This window comes from Cucumis sativus, chromosome 2 (assembly GCF_000004075.3).
Source record: "Cucumis sativus cultivar 9930 chromosome 2, Cucumber_9930_V3, whole genome shotgun sequence".
NCBI lineage: Eukaryota > Viridiplantae > Streptophyta > Magnoliopsida > Cucurbitales > Cucurbitaceae > Cucumis > Cucumis sativus.
The window spans coordinates 16,092,286-16,113,681 of NC_026656.2; the positions used below are offsets into that span (position 1 = coordinate 16,092,286).

General features: G+C 30.8%; 2 protein-coding genes and 1 non-coding gene across 5 annotated transcripts; all 3 read right to left on the reverse strand.

Annotated features, from left to right (window-relative positions):
* Window positions 1-4,084: 4,084 nt before the first annotated feature.
* Window positions 4,085-8,041, reverse strand: LOC101207282 (glycine-rich RNA-binding protein RZ1C). Of its 3 annotated transcripts, none has more exons than XM_004150322.3 (4): window positions 7,924-8,041; window positions 7,651-7,793; window positions 4,851-5,350; window positions 4,085-4,694 (listed from the first exon to the last, which is right to left on the reverse strand). In XM_004150322.3, exons 2-4 carry the CDS (start codon window positions 7,759-7,761, stop codon window positions 4,454-4,456), a joined length of 852 nt encoding a protein of 283 aa, XP_004150370.1. In that variant the 5' UTR covers window positions 7,762-7,793; window positions 7,924-8,041; the 3' UTR covers window positions 4,085-4,453. The 3 variants fall into 3 exon arrangements, with proteins under 3 accessions (XP_004150370.1, XP_031737122.1, XP_031737123.1); XM_031881262.1 differs by lacking the exon at window positions 7,924-8,041 and adding an exon at window positions 6,080-6,527 and having other exon boundaries at window positions 7,651-7,786; XM_031881263.1 differs by lacking the exon at window positions 7,924-8,041 and adding an exon at window positions 5,520-6,527 and having other exon boundaries at window positions 7,651-7,786.
* A 4,150-nt stretch (window positions 8,042-12,191) lies between these two features.
* LOC101207041 (uncharacterized protein ycf45) lies at window positions 12,192-17,056 on the reverse strand. Its single transcript, XM_004150321.3, is given in 11 exon segments — window positions 12,192-12,692; window positions 13,473-13,628; window positions 13,701-13,877; window positions 14,046-14,404; window positions 14,502-14,664; window positions 14,912-15,103; window positions 15,188-15,338; window positions 15,686-15,825; window positions 15,827-15,901; window positions 16,263-16,327; window positions 16,330-17,056. Coding segments are annotated over 11 exon segments (2,199 nt in total). The 5' UTR covers window positions 16,781-17,056; the 3' UTR covers window positions 12,192-12,422.
* A 1,821-nt stretch (window positions 17,057-18,877) lies between these two features.
* On the reverse strand, window positions 18,878-18,969 carry TRNAY-GUA. Its single transcript is given in 2 exon segments — window positions 18,878-18,913; window positions 18,933-18,969. It is a non-coding gene; the product is annotated as a tRNA-Tyr (tRNA).
* Window positions 18,970-21,396: the final 2,427 nt, after the last annotated feature.

The window sequence follows — 21,396 nt, forward strand, 5'->3', positions numbered from 1 at the left end:
GAAAATGTAATCCAAACTTACGATTAATCTTTTATCTTCCAATCATGTCTTGTTTATAGAATTTGGCTAAATATTCAATTTTCAAATTCCAAAAACCAAAATGTGCTGTGGTAGTGATTTCAAATTTTATTTTTTGGTTTCTAAAGTTTAAGTCTATTTGTTGGATGTTTTGATATAATAATTTGCATTATTTTTTTTTTTTAGTAAAATGGTTTACTTCTTGGCCAGACTCTAAAAAAGTTGTTAATGAACAAAAACATATTTTAAAAACCAATCTAAAAAGTTAAACACATTTTTCTACTTCTAAATTTTTTGACTTGTTACTTCTTTTTTTTACCAAGGTTTCATGTTAAAATTTTAAAACCATTTGTTGTCTAAATTTGAATTGGACTAAAAATCCACTAAAATATACAAATTATTCTAAAAGTCGAAAACAAGCATACTTGATTTTTAGAACTAAAATAAAAAAATCAAATAGTTTCGGATGCTTATTATTATTTTGGCTTTATAAATAATGGATACCAAAACATTTAACATTTAGAAGTATTTGAAGAGATAAGAAACGGTAGCATTACATTTCTTGACGCCATGAATTCGTAATCCTACAAAAAGTGCATGCTTTCCCATCACTTTCTCATTTAACAAATTGACCAATGTCACCATCTGCATTTATTATCTTACAAGTGAAAAATCAAAATTATCAACTTAATATATGGGTGGTGGGTGGGTATAGATCCAACACATCAATTACTACCTCAAATGCTAATGAATTGAAAAACTCACATTTTATTAATTTTGAGAGTGATTTTGAAAATGGTCTTTTAACTCATAATAGCCTAAATTCCTATATAATATTACAGGAATGATCCAAATTATTAATAAATTTCATAAAAGTCTTAAATGTACTAGTATATTACATAAATGTAGGCTCAAATTACTTTAATACTCATTTCTATTATTTAATTGATTTATAACAAATATCTAAATGAAAAAAATAATGAAATACGATTTTGGAAAGAAGTGGAAAACTTTTCATGCTTTCCTTCTACGAAAACAGTTGTCTACTCCTTCCAACGTGGATTACAATTTTTACTTTGAAATTTTAGAGAGTTCGGAAGTGAAGAAGAAGACAGTCGACGGCCGACAAATACAAAACTTCTCGAACATAATCTAGTTAAAAACTTCGAGGTTAGTATTGTATTCAACACATATGAAACATTAGGTATATTTTAGATATTCAATTAAATAGCCAATCAAATGAAAATGTAGTTTTAAATGTGATACATTTTAGGGTTTATTGAAATTTCGGCGGTAAAGAAGAAAACTTTCGATGGCCGAAAAATACAAAACTTATACGACATAATCTAGCTAGAAATTTTGTGCTTAATATTATATATATTCAAAACAAATAAAACATTCGGTATCTTAGGTATATTTTAGATTATATTCAATACATATGAAACATTTGATATATTAGGTATATTTTAAATATTCAATTAAATAGGCAAACAAACGAAAATTTAGTTTTGAATGTGATACATTTTAGAGTTTATTAAGAATTCAACGTTGAAAAAGAACGGTCATCCTATCAAAAAAATAATAGAACTATATGTCAGTATATAGTATTATTGTATATAATATGAGGTATATATACTAAAACATTGAACATAACTATTATAGATTGCGGATATATTAAAGTATAATGTAATCAAATACATTTATAAAGGAAAAATATGTATGTATGATCATGTCGTTTACTATACTGTTTTAGTAATATTTATTCTACAAACAAAAAATTTAAACACAAATTATGTAGGAATTATGTATAAGGTATTATTGTATGTAATATGAGGTATACATACTAAATAACATATATAAATTCAGTGTATATTTTATTAGTGAAAAGTTCTTATATCAATTTGTTTATGTTTTTTATTTAAATGTTCATATCTTATATGGTAAATAATATGTTATGTTTGAAATAATATTGATTATGTATTAAAGTTGTTCATGGCTAGAGGAACATAAATGAGAAATAATTATGATGAGTATATGTAATATATGTCATTAAAACATTAGTTGATGTTTTATATGGTATATATCATATAAAACATCAACTAACATATAAAACTAATATAAATGTAAATAAGATGTGGTATATATAATAAACCATGTATACAAATTATTATAATGCAACAATATTATAAAACTAGTATAATCATAAATTATATGTGGTATATATTTATAAAATCATATCAGAATAACATTAAAATGATGGGTATATTGTTAATATATACGATATATACGCAGATGATATACTCAGAATGAACTAATTATGTAGTTTTGTTGTTTAACTATTTAATTTTAAATTGGTAAAAGAACAAATGACTTACTGTAGATTTTATCGTAGCTTCAGATGATGGAGAATTGTATATGTCGGCGACTTGTTAAAATTCTGCAGCTTACAGTTATGAGAAATTTGAATACAAATTGAGAAAGCAATGTAGTAAGAAGTTTGAATTTTATAATTGAATATCTAAAAACTTCAAATGACGGAGAATAATAAGTAAAAATAGTTGTCGGTGATGAAGAAGAATAGGTATATTGTGACTGCCAAACAGAAAAAAGAATTAAATAAAGATATAATTTTGGAAAGAATATATAAATAGTTTACTACAAATTTAAAAAAAAAATTATAAAAATTATAATTTATAATTAATTTAAAAGATACTTAGAACTTATTACCATGTTAATTAATCAAATAAATTTAAAGAAGATGTGAAATTTATATTAAATTCAAACCATTTTAAATAAGGTAATTTTTCAAATAATCTTATGAATATAATATCTCAATAATATTCGTATTATATAATTAATAATTAATGAAAGATTATAATTGTCCCTAAAATATTTTCATTCTTATTTAAGAAAATAATTTTTAAATGATAATTTTTTTATTAAATTAATGTCTTATCTTTTGTAAATGTATTCAAAATTATATTCTAAGTTAACTTTGAATAATAAAAGATGTGTTTCAAATTCATTTTTGTTTATTTGAATACTAATAAAGGTGAGTCTTTCACCATTTCAAACATTCTTATATTAACATTTTAGAATGAGTGAAAAACACTTAATAACAAATTGATTTAATGTTGGGTTTAATATTCTTAAAAAGTGCATGCAAAACCATTATATGATATATAACAATTTTAAAAGTAATTCCCATCCGAAATAAACTTTGAAGTTTCATAGTAAACTATTTTAATATCTAATGCATGTTCCATTGTGGATTGGGACATTTAAACATCTAATGTGGAAAAACCTTATCCTATTTCAAATTCAAAGATTCTAAAGTTTCAAATATAATTTTGTATGTTTATTATTGTGTGATGACAATTTTAATTTTATCTACTAAAAAAACTCAGAGCTTGTCAATAAAAAACAATATATTTATTATGCTAAAAAACAATATATTTATTATGTCTTAAGCATGACACCCCACCCACCATATTTTAATACTATAGAACTTAAAAAATCTTCTTACCAACCATGATTTAATACTCAACTTATCGACCGACCAAACCAAAGATGACTAGTCAGTATAGATTTGAAGAAAAATCAAATTGACAACATTTAAAAGAAAAATCAATTGATTGGCCGACGATCGATTTGTACTCAATCGAAAACATTTACTAGACCAACCACAGTCTACCCAACTCTGAAGTCTAAGTATATACCACACCGACATATTGTTAAAAAAGATACGTGTGTATAATGATTCATTACCTGTGAACACTAGTTTCATCATAAATTCCACTTGGGAAAAACTTGAGAAAATAAACATAGATTTCAAAAACAACACAAAAAAAAAACGAAAAGTGAACTTGTTAACAAATAGAACTTTAATTATTTACTAAAAATCGATTCCAACATAGAGACGTGAGAGGAAAGATAAGAGTCAATGGTTATCACAATACAGCAATGGTTTTCTCAATTGGCAGTCCTACATATTTGACAAAATGGCATCAAAGAATCAGCATCACTCTTTGGTCTTATAAATAACATTCAACAATATTTTTCCATATAGAGATAAAGATCTTTAAATAATGAATTCAGAGATTCAAGAAAATGAAAGTTGGGTCAATTGTCTGTTGTTCCTAAGAAAAGAACAAAACAAAGTCAACAAGGGCAGCCAAGAAATTCACCACATTGAGAACTAAAATATCTGAGGCTGGAGGTAGGGTACAACCTCCCTACAAACATTAGATATTGTAAGTTGTAACATCCAAAATTTCTATTACTAAATATTTTCAAAGGCAATGAAGATTTGGAAGCCACAAAAGGAAGGTCAAAGCTTGCATAAAGACTGCCAATTCATTGCAAGTGCATATCCTAGCTATAGAATGATTTGCAAATGTTAATCAACAACTACTGATATACGTACATTTGAATTTTAATAGCGGTCGTAGGAAGATGGTCGTCCCACCCTGCTTGGGCGATCGTAAGGGCCTGTCCTATCTCTATAACTTCTGCCCTCATGACGGCCAGGACCTCCGCTACCATACCTATCACTGCCACTCCTCGGACCAATATCCCTATCGTAGACGCGGTCTTTGACGTAGCCATTTTGAGGATAACGATCGCTGACATCATACCTATCACTACCAGTAAAGCGATCTCCAGCAGATGGGTACCTGCAGAGTTTGCATACAATTGCCAAAATTTCAATAACATGTCAATCAAATCATATTTTGAAGTAAATGTACGAGTACAAAAAGTTGGAATGGGTGTTAACACATGTAGATCACTATTGTAATTGTTATTAAAACAAAGAAAGGATGTAAAGCAACCTGTCGTCGAAGTAGCGGTCTCGACTTCCATACTTGTCGTCTCTACGATCAAAACGATCTCTATCACCATATCGCCCTCCATTATAACGCTCATCCACATATCGGTCACGATCTCCTCCAAAACGATCCCCACGACCATCACTATCAAATCGAGAACGTGAAGAAAATGAACCTCTACCTCCACCACGTCCACCACCGACTGAGGGACAGTCTCGTGCCCAATGCCCTGGGCGTCCACACTTGAAGCATTCATCCTGCCCCACAGATCTATCTTTTCCTCTCCCAAAACTAGCCCTACCACCAGATGAATAACCTCCTCCCCTGAAGCCTTGCTCAGTATCATCACCCTCCATCTTGGGTTCAGCCTTATTTACTGAGATAATCCGCTCACCAAGCTCCTGACCATGCATCTCTCTTATTGCATCATCCATCCCTCTACGGTCTGCAAAGGTAATAAAACCAAACCCACGAGGACGACCTGTATCTCGTTCTAACATGATCTACACATAAACATCAAAAGAGAAGCTCATCCAACAAGTTTCCATTATTATAGATGAATCAGTATTAAATTAGTTCACAGTACACGTCCAACAGACTGACTGAAAATGTTTTATAGTTAATGCAGGGAATATAATTTGTGGAAAACAATTAAAATTCTTGACAACTTACTTTTCCTTCCAAGCAAATCACTTAAAGAGAGACTAAATGATATACTTGGAAGGATTCCGTTTTCCCTTCAAAGCTCTGCAGTGTGTCCAACAACCTGAACCCAAGACTTAAAATCTACAATTAAAGAGCAACTTTAACCTCAATACCCACAACCTCTTTGGGTCCAAACTAGGAAATTTTCCATGGAAAAGTCAGGATCTTAAGCTCTTCAAGCTAAAAAGAAAGCCGTCCATGAAGATGATTACCCAAGACAACATTCCTACTGATCTGCTGAAATTACTCCACCACCAATGCACAGCCTTAATTTATTGTAGCATTCAGACAATATTGCATTTTTCGTAACCCAGTCAGAAAAAAGTTGTTTCTTATCCAAAAGGTAAAATAAAATAATAGCCCAGGCAAACAATTCACTCATTCTAGAGTCCAGAACCCAGAACATGAGAAAATCGAGAAGAAAAAATTCTTGGAGAGATAATTTTTTGCTAGTGTTTCTCAACATCACGCCACCACCCAATTCAATACCGCAGTAAGTACAACAATGCATTAAAAATATTCCTCACCTGAAATGCACTTCTTAGCTTATTCATATAAACTGAGTTCCTCCTTTTCACTGAACAACTAACATAGCAAAATCAAAATTCAGATTCTTCTGCATTCTGGTGTCATCTCCACAATTTAATTCAATTTACAGCGAAGTCTGGTCATCTAAAACAGAACAAGCTGGTGCTGACAACTAAGGTAATTTCAATACAATGTCTCACATTTTCTCAAGTGAACTAACTCTAAAATGTTTCAGCAATAGCTTCCTTCCATAGCCAAGCAACTAAAATAAATCCTGACGTCTAGAACCGTAAATTCTAATTTGGTTATAAGAAGTTCTCAATCCACAGAGTTGCCAAGCAAGAACCTTAGACGGTATGCCAACAGCGAGGCAGGTGATAATGTACTCCCCTTGAATGCATTTATTCACTATTTACACTGACAGAGCAAGAAAATAACCAAACTCCGCTGCATTAGGCAATAAAAATCAAGTTTAATATATCTTGAATGCTATTAAGGACAACTTTGCAAAATCTCTTAACAAGGAGGCCCGGTGTAAATAATTCTTTTTTTAAAAAAATCTGAACCTTAAGAGTTCTAGAAGCATCTGTTCAATACAACTTATGCCCAAATCTAATCTCTGAATTGTCAGTGAAGTGCGGTGTACTAACAATAAATGGCAGCAAGATGACCAAGAGAACGCCACTCTGATACATTTCCATGAAATACAAGTGTTACTTTCTCATATACTTTGACAAGTAGGAAACTACATCAACAAACCGTATGTTGGACACAAAAAGTTTAGTTTTGGGAGAAAAGAGTCTTGATCTAATTTCAAAAATTGTGCCAAGTTTAGATTCTCATCCCGAGACGAAACACTTCACCAGATGTCCTAAGAGAGGGAACCAAGTAAAATTTCTGAAACACTATTGTGACGACGTTTTTCACATAAAAAACCATCAGTTTCCAACCAATTTCTTCCAATGTAAGCATACTGATGGATAGATTTCTTGTCTACTAACACCATTTCTTCAATTTTATGAAAGAATTCAGCAGAAAATGTACGAACAGATCCATGTATTCAGCTTTAAGCTGACTCCCTGAACCATATTCTACATAACAAAAGATCAAAGGATGGTAAGAAAGAGAGCCTGAAAAAAAACTATTTGCTATAATCTTGTAAGTACAACTGATCTGAAAAATTCAGATTCATATAGCTTAAATAAATCAATAAATCCTGAAATTTCATCCAACGTCCATGTGCAAAAAATTTTATTTATAACAAATAAGTAACATAAGATTATAAACAAAATTCACACAACTAATAAAATTCAATTGGCATGCATTGTAGAGAAGGAAAACCCATAAACGGCAAGGAATGCCGTCAAATAATAGCAGGCATCTTCATTAAAGAAAAATTAAAAATCAAGGGGTTCACATCTTTGATAGTCTTTGCTAAGAAAATACATTAGACTCCTCATCTTCTACCGCATGCATGCCAAAAAAAATTCATAATATTCTACAGATTGATGAACAAATACGAAGCGTAATATGACGAAAAAAGAAAGAAAGGAAAAAAACGAAAGTTTACTTGAGTTTCGAGCATTTTGCCGAAGCGAATGAAAGCGTTTTCGAGCTGACGCTCTGAAATGTTCCATGAGAGGCCTCCAACAAATATTCGATACTCGTCTTTCGAAGCCATTACAGTTTTCGGGTATCAATCAGATAAAATTCCTGCAGAAAACCGGAAACAGAATAAGAAAAACTCAGAAAAACAGAAATGTAGCGTCTTCGTTGGATTCGACATGGGCAATTTGAAATCAAAATTGAAGAGTTTGCAGAACGGAAAAGAATTAACACTCGCCTTTGTGACGTGCAGTGAAGCAGTGAACTCCAAAAGGTTGAGGGTTTTTAGGGTCCAACGTTTAAACCCTAGCGTCTAAGGTCCGTGGTCGACTTATTCTGCCGTCCGTACTAAATTCAAAGTTTTTTTAGTTTGGTCTTGGGCTTGGTTTGGGCCTGGGCTTTACTCTTTTCTCTTTTCTGGCGGTGGACATGAACGACTAAAATTATAAACATATTATAAGATTTATTCGAATTTCTCAAATATTTTAAAAATATTCCAAATTAACTCATATTTTACGTTAAATATAGGACTCAAATCATCAATTTACCCATCTTTATTATTTAATAATATATTCAAAAAAAAATGTAAAAAGAAAGTGAACCATAATTAAGATTTACTTTTAATAGATATTTTAGGTAAATATGGTAAGTTATTAATTTTATCGTGATAATATTGTAATAAAAAATGTTTATTAATTATTATTTGTGTGTGATTTTGTTAAAATTATTCTCTCACCATATCTCTCTTACTTTCCAATCGTTCTCTTGGTGCATTGTGTTGTTCATATATTCAACGTAATTGTAGTATATTGAATAATACATTGTATATTTTATGAATTAAAGGTTCTTATATCAATTTTTGTAGGTATTTTATTTAAATATTCATATATTATGTACTAAATAATACGTTGTGTTTGAAATAATAGTGATTATGTATGAAAGTTGTTTATGTTTACATGAACATGAATGAGAACAAAATATAATGAGTATTTGTAATATATGTCATTAAAATATTGGTTGTTCTTTGGTATATGTAATATTGAGAAAAACTGAATATGTTTACAATGTAGAGACTTTGACGAAATAATTGAAGATCCAATTAATTGTATGAAAAAATGGTTGAATGTTAAATTGGTTTATGAATAGTATATAGAAAACAATGAGTTTTATATTTTATGAATAAAATATTATGCTATCAATTTGTCAAACTGGTTTATGTATTTTATTTTAAATATTCATATTATATGTAATAAATAATAAGTTGTGTTTGAAACAATAATGATTATCTATAAAGAGTAGTATGTTGAATATAATAAATTGAAAAACTTTGTTTAGTACCGTAGATGGAAATTTATAGAAAAATATGGAAATAAAATAAGTTAATTAAAATATGGAATATGATAATTTCAAATAAAATTTTGAATCAATATACTAAAAGTTTAATAATAATAAAGAAACTTTGCATATCTTTTGGTTATAGTGAATACATCCACAAAAATATGAATAAGATAAGATAAACATGTCGTAATTAAACAATATATTGAGAACATGACCAAAAGATATGATGAACAACCAAAACTTAAAAACGTGATCAAAAGGCATATATCAATATTGAAAAAAAACAAACAATATGTTTTTTTGGCCATCCTACAAAAAACAAATGTTATAACTATATATCACTTGATATTTATGTTGTAAATAAGAAGGAGTATATATATATATATATATATATATACACTAAATCACATAACATACATGTTATATTTTACAGGTATGTTGTATATATTGTTCATTTAAAAAATATATGACAAATAGAAATATATAATTATATGAAGTGAGAATATGTATATATGATATTTTCACGACATATTATAAATTCATTGAGAATATGTATTATACTGTTTAAATAAATTTACATATTTTAAATATTAATTATTAAAGAATATGTAGTTTACTACATATATTTTACCGTATATTTAAGATATAAATGTTTATATGACTAACAACATAATATTACTATATGATAAACAAATAACATGTCTGAAGTGAAAATATTTTTGGTTATTGTATGTCATTATATATCTCTTATTGTATATATGAAGTGTATATATATAAACAATACTACATAATGAGCTAATATATATATGTAACAAATCACATAATATATATGTATTATGGAGTAGTATATATATGTAATAATTAGCAAAAACAATGAATTGTTACATAATATGTGTATGCAGTGGTACATAAATTAAGTATTAAAATGGCATGACTAAAAAAGATTGTGAACGTATTATCCAATATATAATGAGTATATATGTAATATAATACAAAAATTTACTTCAAAATATACATACAAACACATATCCTATAATCTGTATATATCGAACATGATAAGAAGATTAATTGAATTAGAAATAACAAATTTGTTAAGGAAAAAAGTTATGTGCTAGAAAATAGAAGTTAAATATTATACTAAAAGAATATTAACTAATTCAAAATCGTCAAATCGAAAGAGAATAAGAAATAACAGGTTTATTTTTCTATTAAGAATAAGAAAAAGAAAAAAGAATGAGTAGCCTATTGACGATAAAATGAAAAAATATTTTTGATTTATGATTTAAAGTGACATATAAGTATCATATAAGGATATATAATTTATACCATATTTAAATCATAAACAACTAATAAATATTACATTAATAAATATAAGTATATATGATATAATAATTAAAATAAATTATGTGGTTGATAATTAAGAAAAAATTCTTAAGATTTTCAAAAATATTAAAAAAATATCTAAGATTTGCTGATGTAATTTATTTTTAAATAATTAAGTTAAAATTAAACTGGTAAAAAGAAATAGCACAATCTTCTATTTAGATAATAACTTGAAAATTTAAGATATCTGTGAAATATGATCGTTTAGGTTTTTTTTGAAGATTTTTTTTGTAGCAATTTTTTTGAATAATTAACAAGTATATAGCAACAATTTTTAAAAATAGTAAATATAACAATGATAGATTTTTATTGCTGATAGACTTATGTGGTTTATCACAATGATAGATTTTAACCGATTTTACTATATTTACAATTTTTTAAAAATGTTGCTATATACTTAATTATTTTTAATATAATTATATTTGTAACTATCCCTAATAAATAGAAAAGGATAAAAATTACTTTGTAAAAAAATTAAGAATAATTTACATAAATGTAACAAAAATCAAAATATTTACGGCTTATATAACAAAATAATATAAGCTCACAACGTGTGATCATTTTTTCATAAGTTTCATATAACCCCTTGCAATTTATTAATCTCGGGCAATTTATTAATCTCGGGCCATCTCGATGCAATTAAGGTTCGAGATCGAATAACTAAAGACAAAAATCTTTTATCACAGGGCATCTTGGGGCAATGTATGTCCGAGATGGAATAAAATAAAGATAGAATTCTTTCACCTTGAGCTATCTCGGTGTCACTAAAGCCTGAGATCCAATAACTAAAGGAATAATTCTTTCATCACGGGGCATTGTATACCTGAGATTGAACGAATTAAATACATAATTTTTTCATCTTGGACATTTCACTATAACTAAGGCTTGAGAATGCGTATCATGATCTATACGATCGTTTAATTTGAAAGTTATCGTTTAAAATGAAGTATAAAATCATGTAGATCTACACTTATGTCTTTCATCTTAGGCCATTTTGGTGCATTGTATGTTAAATATTGAATGAATTAAAGACCAAATTATTTCATCTCGAGGCATAGTATGCCCGAGATTGTGTATCAAAATCTATACGATCGTTTATCGCGCGCGTGACCAATTATTACGTGTTGACGGGAGTAATTTTGATATTTTATCTTGTAGACTTGGGCGAGCATGTTGCCTGAGGTAATTTTGGTATTTTACATTGTGGCCCTGTACTCTTTTTTTCGTTTTCAAAATTGTTTCGCTTAAATATTTTGCTAATTTGTTATATTTTTTAAAAAACCTAACAAATTAACCTTTAAACTGGTTTAGGTTATACTAATTTGAACTATAAAATTTCAACTTTTATCCGATTGAACTTTGAGCTTAAATAATTGCTCCAAATTTCACTATTATTTAATTCATTCTAATTCACATTATATATATATATATATATATATATATATTTTAAGAAAAAAACAGTTCTAAATCACAAAGCATAACGTGTGAGTGAACATTTTCATCATATCACCAAAAAGCTAACGATACATTGGAAAACCAACACAGTATCCAAGAATATGAATACAAAAATTATAAATCACAAAGCATTGTAACCCTCTAATAAAGTGCAAAATATTTATTTATTAATTTAAGTATATATCTTCTAGAATGTTTCCATAAATACATCCAAATCCAAAAATAACCATCTAATATCTCTATGGCTAATTGATCAAAATGCAAAATCTAATTGCATTTCTTTTGTTTTCCTTTTCCCATTTTTCCATCAAAAGAAATAAAGATACTAGCTAGCTAGAAGGGATCAAGATTTGGTTGAATATTGGAGCAAGTATTCATTTACAACAGCCATTTCACTGTTTTATTGAAGAAATTCTTACAATGTTGTATAACCAGGATGGCATAAGATATAAATAACAATATTAATGAGATATAGATATTATATGTACTATTCACATGCCTGTACATCATAAATTGACAATTGTAAGACAACTGTACCATGTTTAGGGATGTAGTTAAATTTCATTCAGGTAGCAAGGGCAGCCTAGAGATGCCAGTTCCTTCATCAATTATTGATTTTAAAATCGATTTTGGTTCTTTGAGAGTCTTGTTCTTCAACCTTACCGGAAGAATTTGCAACCTGGGGTTTGGATCAGAACTGGAGTACTCAGCCGCTAACTGATAACTTTCAACAAGTTCAAGTTGCCGGGCAACAATTTCGGAACATCGAGGTAGAAGTTCCACTGGCTCTCCACCAGGAATGACAATATATTCAATGGCAAGTCTAACTTCCTGTCAGATTTCGGAACAGGAGAAGATTAAGACCACAGAACAAGAATATATGTCCAAAGAATCGCAATAGTAAGTGTAAAAATGCAAATTTTGAATCATTAAAATTGGTTTTTTAAAACATGTTTCAAAGTGATTTTAAGTTTTTAACAATTTCAGAATCACTCCTAAACAAGCTCATACATTGTACAGAATTAGGTGAGTAGATTAACATGAATTTAGATTCTTGGAACAGGAGTAGAATCCTAGCCACATGTGATGCACTTCTCGTTAGAAAGGGATATCATAGTACGCTATGATGCTTGCGGAAGACAATAGAATTGCAGTTGAAATTGGAATAGAGTGCCAATGAAGCTACTTGTAACTTGTAACCACATACAGCGCGAGTTGTACCAAATGAATAGAAGTTTCAGCATATAAATAATAAAATTATATTAGAAGTTGTGCTAACTTTCTGAAGATCGTGCTATCAATTGGTATGGAACTTTGACATATCAAATCAAAAAATAACATCATGCTATAAAATTCCAAAAAAAAAAAAAGACATTTGCTGCGAATTTATAATTCTAATTGGATAAAACCTCTTGTTAATAATTAGTGCTAATCGCAACAATGTGCTAAGGATTTTGACAATCAGAACCAGTGAAATATGACTAAAATTCAAATTTTTTTACTTACACGAATAATTTGAATAAGCTAATGTCGAGTTTGGCGTTTAACTTAAATGCAAAACAACGCACCTGTACACACACAAACAAAAGCATCAATGTGCAAGGAAATTACCTCCAATGCATCTATCTCTTCTAGAGATGGCTTTCTTTTTGGTGCATCATCTTCTATTACAATGTCAGGTGTCTTTCGTGGTTTTTTGGATGTAGAGCTGGAATCTATCTTTATAATCATTCGTATTGCCTTCACCATTTGAGCCATTGTGTTCGACTGTATAACGATAAAGTTGTAAATATCTAAAGGAAGAATGTGTATATTTTTTAGTTATAGAAGTAAAAGTACCTTGATTACAAACACAGGCAAGTGGTGAAATTTTGCTACACTTCGGATCCATGGGTTTTGCTTCATTTCATAGCTGGTTGCTAATATTGCATCGGCAGTTTCAATGTCATCAGTTACGTCTATTTCATTCTCAAGCTCCAATACTTGTGCCACTTGAAGTAGATCAGATTCAAGAATCTGGAAGTGCCAAATCAAGGGTGAGATACAGTAATAAAAAAGTGCATATGATTACCACAATATTCCATCCCATCCCAAAGCAACCGCCCCCAACACCAAACCAAAAATAAACAGAAGAACGTTTAAGTGTATTAATTATAATTTATAAATCAAACATAGGTGATTTACCTTATAAGAATAGACTTGCACTGGTGAGCTCTTTTTGCTCACAGATCTACTCTTAGGCTGATGAGAAAAGTGGCCAACGTCTTCTATGTCAGAATCATTATCAGCAATGACGTTAAGATCTTTTAAATTTACTCTTCCTTGAAGAATCGTTTCGTGTTTTGGAGACGACTCCACGGAATGGTTAGCATAAGTCTCCATCTGGCGTACTTTCAGGTTAGAGTCACTATGAGCAATGATGTTACTATCTTTTGAAGGTAATCTTTCGTGAAGACCAAGACTCTTGACATGATTTGGTGATGACCCCATAGAATGGTTAGCATAAGTATCTACATGACGTACTTCAAAAAGAGGAGGTTTTCCTACACCAATGAGAATACAGATGGCAGATGATCAATTGCAAGAATGTAAGAAGGAAAGGATTACAGTTTAACAATTCCAAATTAGTGGAGAAAGTACCTGCTAATATTGCATCAACTGTTGTATCCAGTCTGTGATGAACACGACATTCAGTTTTGGATATCATCTCAACTGCACAGGTAAAAGTAGAAGGTCCTTTTCTCTCAAGAATTGTCTTCTGCACTTTTCTTTTCCTTGCTTCCTCATCACCGAGGGTCACACTCTATGTCCAAGAAAACAAAAATGAGAGCAACTTTCATCAATATACTTCCCTTTAGAAAACAGGATTTGCAAGACAGCTAGCAGTTCACAAGATAACTTTTTTCCTCCCCGACGATGTGCTAGAAATGATGGCCATGGAGCACATCTTCATTGAACATTGGATTAACAATTGCTTTGTACTCTAGTTAAAGACACATGCAAATGCATTGGATGCAGGCTGAGAGAAATAGAAGGATTTTTTTTCACACCTCGATGCCGCCAACAAGGATTTGCAATGATGGATTTTTTATGATGTTGTCAATGGTGATCCCGTGAGCTGTCCCTACCAGCTGAACCCCTCTTTGAGCAATGGTGCTGGCAGCTAGTGCTTCAAGTTCTGTTCCAATTTCATCAATGATTATGGTTTCAGGCATGTGGTTCTCCACTGCTTCAATCATAACCTACAAAGAAACCAACTCGAACCTTGATTTGGGTCTATCAAATGAAGTAATGGTTAAAACCATAATCGTGTCTTGTGCTCTCACCGTGTGCTGCATGTTAACATTAGGGACTTGCATCCTCCTTGCACTGCCTATTCCTGCATGGGGAACATCTCCATCACCTCCAATTTCATTGGAAGTATCCACAATAACAACACGTTTCTTGTGGTCATCTGCCAACATCCGAGCAATTTCTCTGCACAAGTCAAAGAATACAAAAGAATGATTTTATTCCATAATTCGATATGGTAAGTAAAGGGAGGGTAGACCATAACTTCAACAATGTAAGACTTCAATCAAAGTTCAGTTTAGCTCATTCTTTATGGCCTATTCTTGGAGTTGGAAGTTGAAAAACAATATCATCATTTTTATGGTGTGGGGGTTTGAGATCATTGATGCAAAGACTTTTTATAGTACACGTAGCCTCTAATAGTTTTCTTACACTTCTTTGTACAATGTGCTGCTAATCAAGAATCAAGAAAAAATTGAGAATAATAAGGTATTGATTCCGGTTGTTCTTAGAATCTTAGTAAATTTACATACCTGATTAGTGTGGTTTTCCCAACTCCTGGCGGTCCAATAACCAAGATGGAACCTCCACCCTCTACTAAATCACGAATGATCTCAGCACTTCCAGAGATAGAACGTCCCACCCGACAGGTAAGGCCAATAATTTGCATTTTTACGGTTTCGAATTGCACTTATCCGATGCAAAGATCTGTCCATGCCAGATCGGTTGTCATCTGAGAAGTCTCCAACCTAAATAACAAACCAACCCCAAATTTATTTCATCTCACCCTCTAAATGGCCTATTTAACTATACGGTCTTCTTTCTAGCCTGGTTATTTAACAGCACAAATTTGTGCCATGTTTCAGTAAAATTCTACACAACCAATCACAAAAGGGACCGAGTTAAACGCTGCAAAATATGTATTGTAAAATACATCAACAGGGGAGCTGAATCTTAATTCTTACATAGCATTCCATATGAAAATAAACTCCAGCTCATCCACAATTCCCAACTTTATGCATAAATTATACAGAAAATAAACATTAATTATAATCCAAGTGACAGTGAACCATAAATATTTTGGAGGATAAAATATACTCAAATTATCACCTTAGCTATCGCGTGGCTTAGATCTTCATGCTTCACAGGCTCTTCCGAAATGGGCCAGTCCCCGATGGAAACCTAGCAATTGGGTTCCTCCCCAAATCCAACACCACTTCAATCAATTCCCGAAATTCAGTGTGCGATCTCAGCTCCTTCCTCATCCTCGAAGGCAAAAGTTCAATAAACATCTCCAACTCCGCAGTAGCCTTCGACTGCGACGAAGTCGAAGCAGAGTCCAAATCCAAGCTAGAATTCGAATTCGACAGATTCGTCAACAACCCATTACCTGAAAACAACCGATCAGACGACGGCCGACGAATTTCAGGGGAACGAAACGACGGAGCCGAAGATTCAGACGAAATAACCCCTTTACGCACGGGACGTGTTCGACGAAACGACGAGGGGAATTTCGAAACGGAATGAGAGTTTTGCAGATATGCAAGAGTCGAAATAGGGATTTGGTTAGCCGAATGCCATGAACTGTGAAGATCAATCAGCAAAAAATGCGAATTCAAAGCTCTCATCCTCACTAACTCCTTAACTTCTGAGAACCCAATTCCTGTTACGAAATTCAAAATGAAGAGAACCTCAGATGTGGGGTGATTGAGAATGAGTTGAACTAGAAAGATTGATGATGGAGAAGAAGAAGAAGAAGATTCGGAGTATCTCCTTTTCAGGATGAAGATTTTGGAGGGAAAGTGGGAGCCACAAGAGCGAGATACGAGCTGTTATTGACCGTTGAAGCCATCGGAGGATGTAGCAACTTAAAGAAGACCACACATTTTTATTATTGTGTTTGGACAAAAATGAAAGTGAAGAAGAAGAAGGTTTAATTGAATAGAATTGTCTTCTTTTACCCAAATCCTTGGAACTCTTTGAAAAAATCATCCATTTCCTTGTTGGCCAATTGCTTGGAACTCTTTGTGGAAATGCAACCTTGAATCCTAAACAAAATTGCAAGAACCACCCATGTTCTATTTTGTTAGTTATAATCACATTCATATTTTCAATTTGCTCAGTTTGTACTTTTTGTGCTTTTTAAAGGATTGCAATCAACCCCTCTTTTAACTTAAACGTTGTTTATTAATTTAAATCACATAAGTTGCAAATTTGTAATAGAATAAACAAACTTGGGAGAGAGTACGAAAGAAGAAAGATGAACACTTTCAACCACGAAATCCTTTGGAATTCTATTGTTCATAACAAAGATTCTAACCAAAAAACAAAAAAATTAGAGAAAATATCTTGAACATGTTAGGGAAAATGTAAAAAATTTCCAAAACTCCCATTTAACATCAACTCACACCAAAATATTAAAACACACACACACAATTTGCTAAAGTAAAAATTTTGAAAATGTTAATATCGATAGAGTGAACTTAGGGTACGACACTTGTGGCATTTTAAAGTCATGTTGTGGTAGTTAGAATCGATCAGAAAGAAATAGCATATAACATTTTGTAGGACATCTAAAGTGGAGGTAACGATCAAGGAAGACGGTAGGGATATCAGACATTTGAGTGATGAGATGTTATGTATCAAAGAAATAAAGAGGTGTTTGAAAGCGAGTATTTACTCAAATTTTGAGGTTAAAAATGTAGTATCTTGAAATATATGAAATCAAATTGAAACAAAGCTATAATGCTAGGGGTAAAATTGTAACATTTTAATACTTATATATTAAAACAAAATCAAAATTAAATATTTAAATGTATAACATCTTGGAATTAAAGACTCAATAAAATCTAAACTAAAAACCTATGGATGGAAACAATATTTTCTTTGAAAATAATAAAAAATGAAAGTTAAAAAATTTCAACCTACCAGATTGGAACCATTCATATTGTTTTATAATAGGTAATAGATGACTATTTATTGGAAGACAAATTGTATAATCATATCAAGCTAGTATTGATATGACAAAGGGTAAGTAAACACATGGATGTTTTATAAATTGCTATTGGTTTTAAAAATCACAATTTTGTTCGTAACTTATTTTTTATTAATATTATTATTCATAAATTGAGAATCTCAAAGGGCTTAAATTTGAGAGTGATTGTTGTTTCATAAACTGTGCCAGCCATCATACTGATCGCGTGATGTGGTGTGGTGAGATGAGGAATAAAATCATATATTTGTATCTAATAATATTATTAATTGATGGTTCATTTTTCTTGTTTATCCATTTGTTTTTCTTAATTAATTATTTGATGGCTTGTGATTCAAAGTCTTTTAAAAATTATCTTTCATTTTTCAAAAGAATATGGATGAAAAATATATTTCTATCTTTCGTTTTATTATGTAAAAGAGAGTGAGCATTATGATCGACTTTTAATACATATGCCATCGAGATAGACGAGATATGGATAATCATATCTTAAGTGATGTATGACAATTGTTTTAAAGCACACAGTAAACCAACTAAACGTTTTAAAAATATTATGAGAGAAGACATTTAATGGTATAGTAGTTAGCAATGTATGTAAAAGACTAGGTTTTATTAATTTTAAAGATAGATGTCATTTGGATCAATTAGTCTTCCATTTAAAGGAACAAAAATGTGAATATGCCAATTAAAGTCAAAGACTTGAATAAGAAGAAAAAGAAAAAGAAAAAAAGACTCCGACCTGCCGGATTCGAACCAGCGACCTAAGGATTACAGATTGGATATTCCCACTACAGTCCTCCGCTCTACCAACTGAGCTAAGGTCGGATTTGTATAATCAACGGCATAATAATTATTATAACTAATGAATATTTAAAATTTTAAAATATATATCTCAAAATTACTAGAATTATTTATATACTAAGAAATTTAAATTATTTATTATATATGCTATAGATCTGCTGTTTTCCACTTCTGTTTATAACTAAATGTTTGATTTTGATCTCCTAAAATTACCTTTTAAATAATATATAAGTTTCATTATGAATTTTTCTTTTTTCTATTTACATACGCATTTCACATATGTTGGAAGAATCAAATCCAGGAATGCAACCAATCTCAAATTTTATAAACAATATGGTTTGTTTCCAAGTATCATTCTTCAAACTAATAACAATGGATCCATGTAACTTTCTAAATTATTACACTTACTAGTTTATAAAATAAATTTAAAATATAGCACAATCATAAAATATTTACAAATATATAAAAAAGTTGACCAATGTCAAGTATACCTTTAAGTGGCTATTGTTGATAGAAAGTATCGCTAATAACTGAGATCAATGACAACAACTTACAATGAATTTCTCAATTTGAAAGTTATCCCTAACAACATTATCTACCAATGACATAAACTTATGACATAAACTTATGACATAAACTTATGACAACTATTAACGAAATTTTTCAATTTAAGAAAAACGAAAAGAAACATTCCTAACGATGACAAATAAAAAATCATTTATAGTAGCCATCAGCCATAGCAACTAATAACAAATTATCAATAATAACAACGACCACTAATAACTCTTAATTCAATAAACTTGGAAAGGAACGTCCAAAATTATAACTATAAATGAGTTATTTCAGTCTTTTACTAATTCTTGTATTATATATACAATTATTTTATTCCCATGTTACATATTATATATATATATATTTTTTTTGTTTAAATGCCCTTTATGCAAAGTAGTATTTTAAAAAATATTATTTAACTAAATTGATTGCAATGATGAATCAAACTCATATGTTATCCATTGTTTACTGTACAAATGTAGAAAGGTATCGGGTAATTTTATTTTCATGCGACGATGACGATGAAGAGACGAGAAGGATGTAGCCAACTTTTTATTTTGTTCTTAGAATAATTCTACATATTTTCATATTGCGCCCTACTAGTATTAGGTGAGTGCATCATAAATCCTTACTAGTATTATTAAACCTAATTTTGATTTCTCAAATTGGTAATTTCAATACAAGCAAAAGGGTCGCCGCGCCGCGTATAATGACGAAAATACCCCTTACCCATTCGTTAGGTAGAGGGGGCTTTTCGTCAATCCACGTCAATAGTAATAAAATATAGCTTAAATCCATTATCCATTCTTAATCAAAGTCCATGTCAGCAATCGACGCTGAGTCGTCAAATCGGAGAAGAAAACGCCATGCATCACCAAAAACACAAATTGACGAATACGATTCCCGATTCCGGTTTTTTTCTTCTTCTCTCCTCGTTTCAATTCCCATTTTCTGTGGGCTTCGTGATCGGGATTTGTTTATTTTCGATCGAACCCAGATACCGAGATTGGATTTTTTTTAATCGCATTGTGTTTGTTCTTCTGTATCCACTGGAATAATGCTTTTGTGACGTTTCCACTTCGAGGTATGGATTTTGATGCTCTTGTTTCTGGGGAATCTGTTTCTTCTCTTCTTTCTGTTGTTTTGATTTGGATTTTCGATTCTGTGGGTTTTTTCCCATGGAAATGGGCGCTTGGATGTTTATTGGGCCAAATGTATATCGTTTTGTCGAGAATCTGCTGGTGGGTCTTCTTACTGGATTTTTATTTGTTCCCGAAGAATCTGTCCTTTTTTTGTACTCTTCATTTTCTTTCGAGTTTAATACGTTTTTTCTTTTGGAAAATGGGTGAATTTTGCAGTTAGGTTAGGGTAGGTTGAGGAATTGCGAACTGTTGTCTCTCGTTTTCCATTATGATCTGGATCCACTAAACTGATTGGAAGTGTTTAATTGACGATTGAAGGCGAAGGAATTTGAGGTCGGGTGAGTACTTTTTTAATAAGAATTGAGCATTTCCTTGAGATACATACAATTCCTTATGCTTTGAACTATGAAGATCTATCTTGTGTTTGATTTCTTTATGGGAGGAGTGGTGTTAAATTTCTGTTAATTTACCTGTCTGGCTCATTAGTCGAGAGTCTGGGTTCTCAAATCTGGATCAATGGTCTGAATTTTCATAGACCACGACGATAAATTGTGGTGATGTTTGATTTTTACAAGGAAAATTGTGGAAGCTCTTTGTGTTTCTTGACAAAAAAGGGACAATGATGATTCAGTTGTATGCATTTTATATCATCGAAATGGATAAGGGAAAAATTGTCTCGTCTGCACTATGATGCAAGAAACAGGTTTAAATCTTTCAGTTCAAGAGACAAGGGTTATAAATAATTAAATATGTATTG

Coding starts and splice junctions, on each gene's coding strand:
- LOC101207282 (XM_004150322.3), bottom strand. CDS start 7,761: ATGGCTTCGAAAGACGAGTATCGAATATTTGTTGGAGGCCTCTCATGG. Junction 5,351..7,650: donor GCAAAATGCTCGAAACTCAA/GTAAACTTTCGT, acceptor GTTTATGTGTAG/ATCATGTTAGAACGAGATAC. Junction 4,695..4,850: donor GACCGCTACTTCGACGACAG/GTTGCTTTACAT, acceptor CAAACTCTGCAG/GTACCCATCTGCTGGAGATC.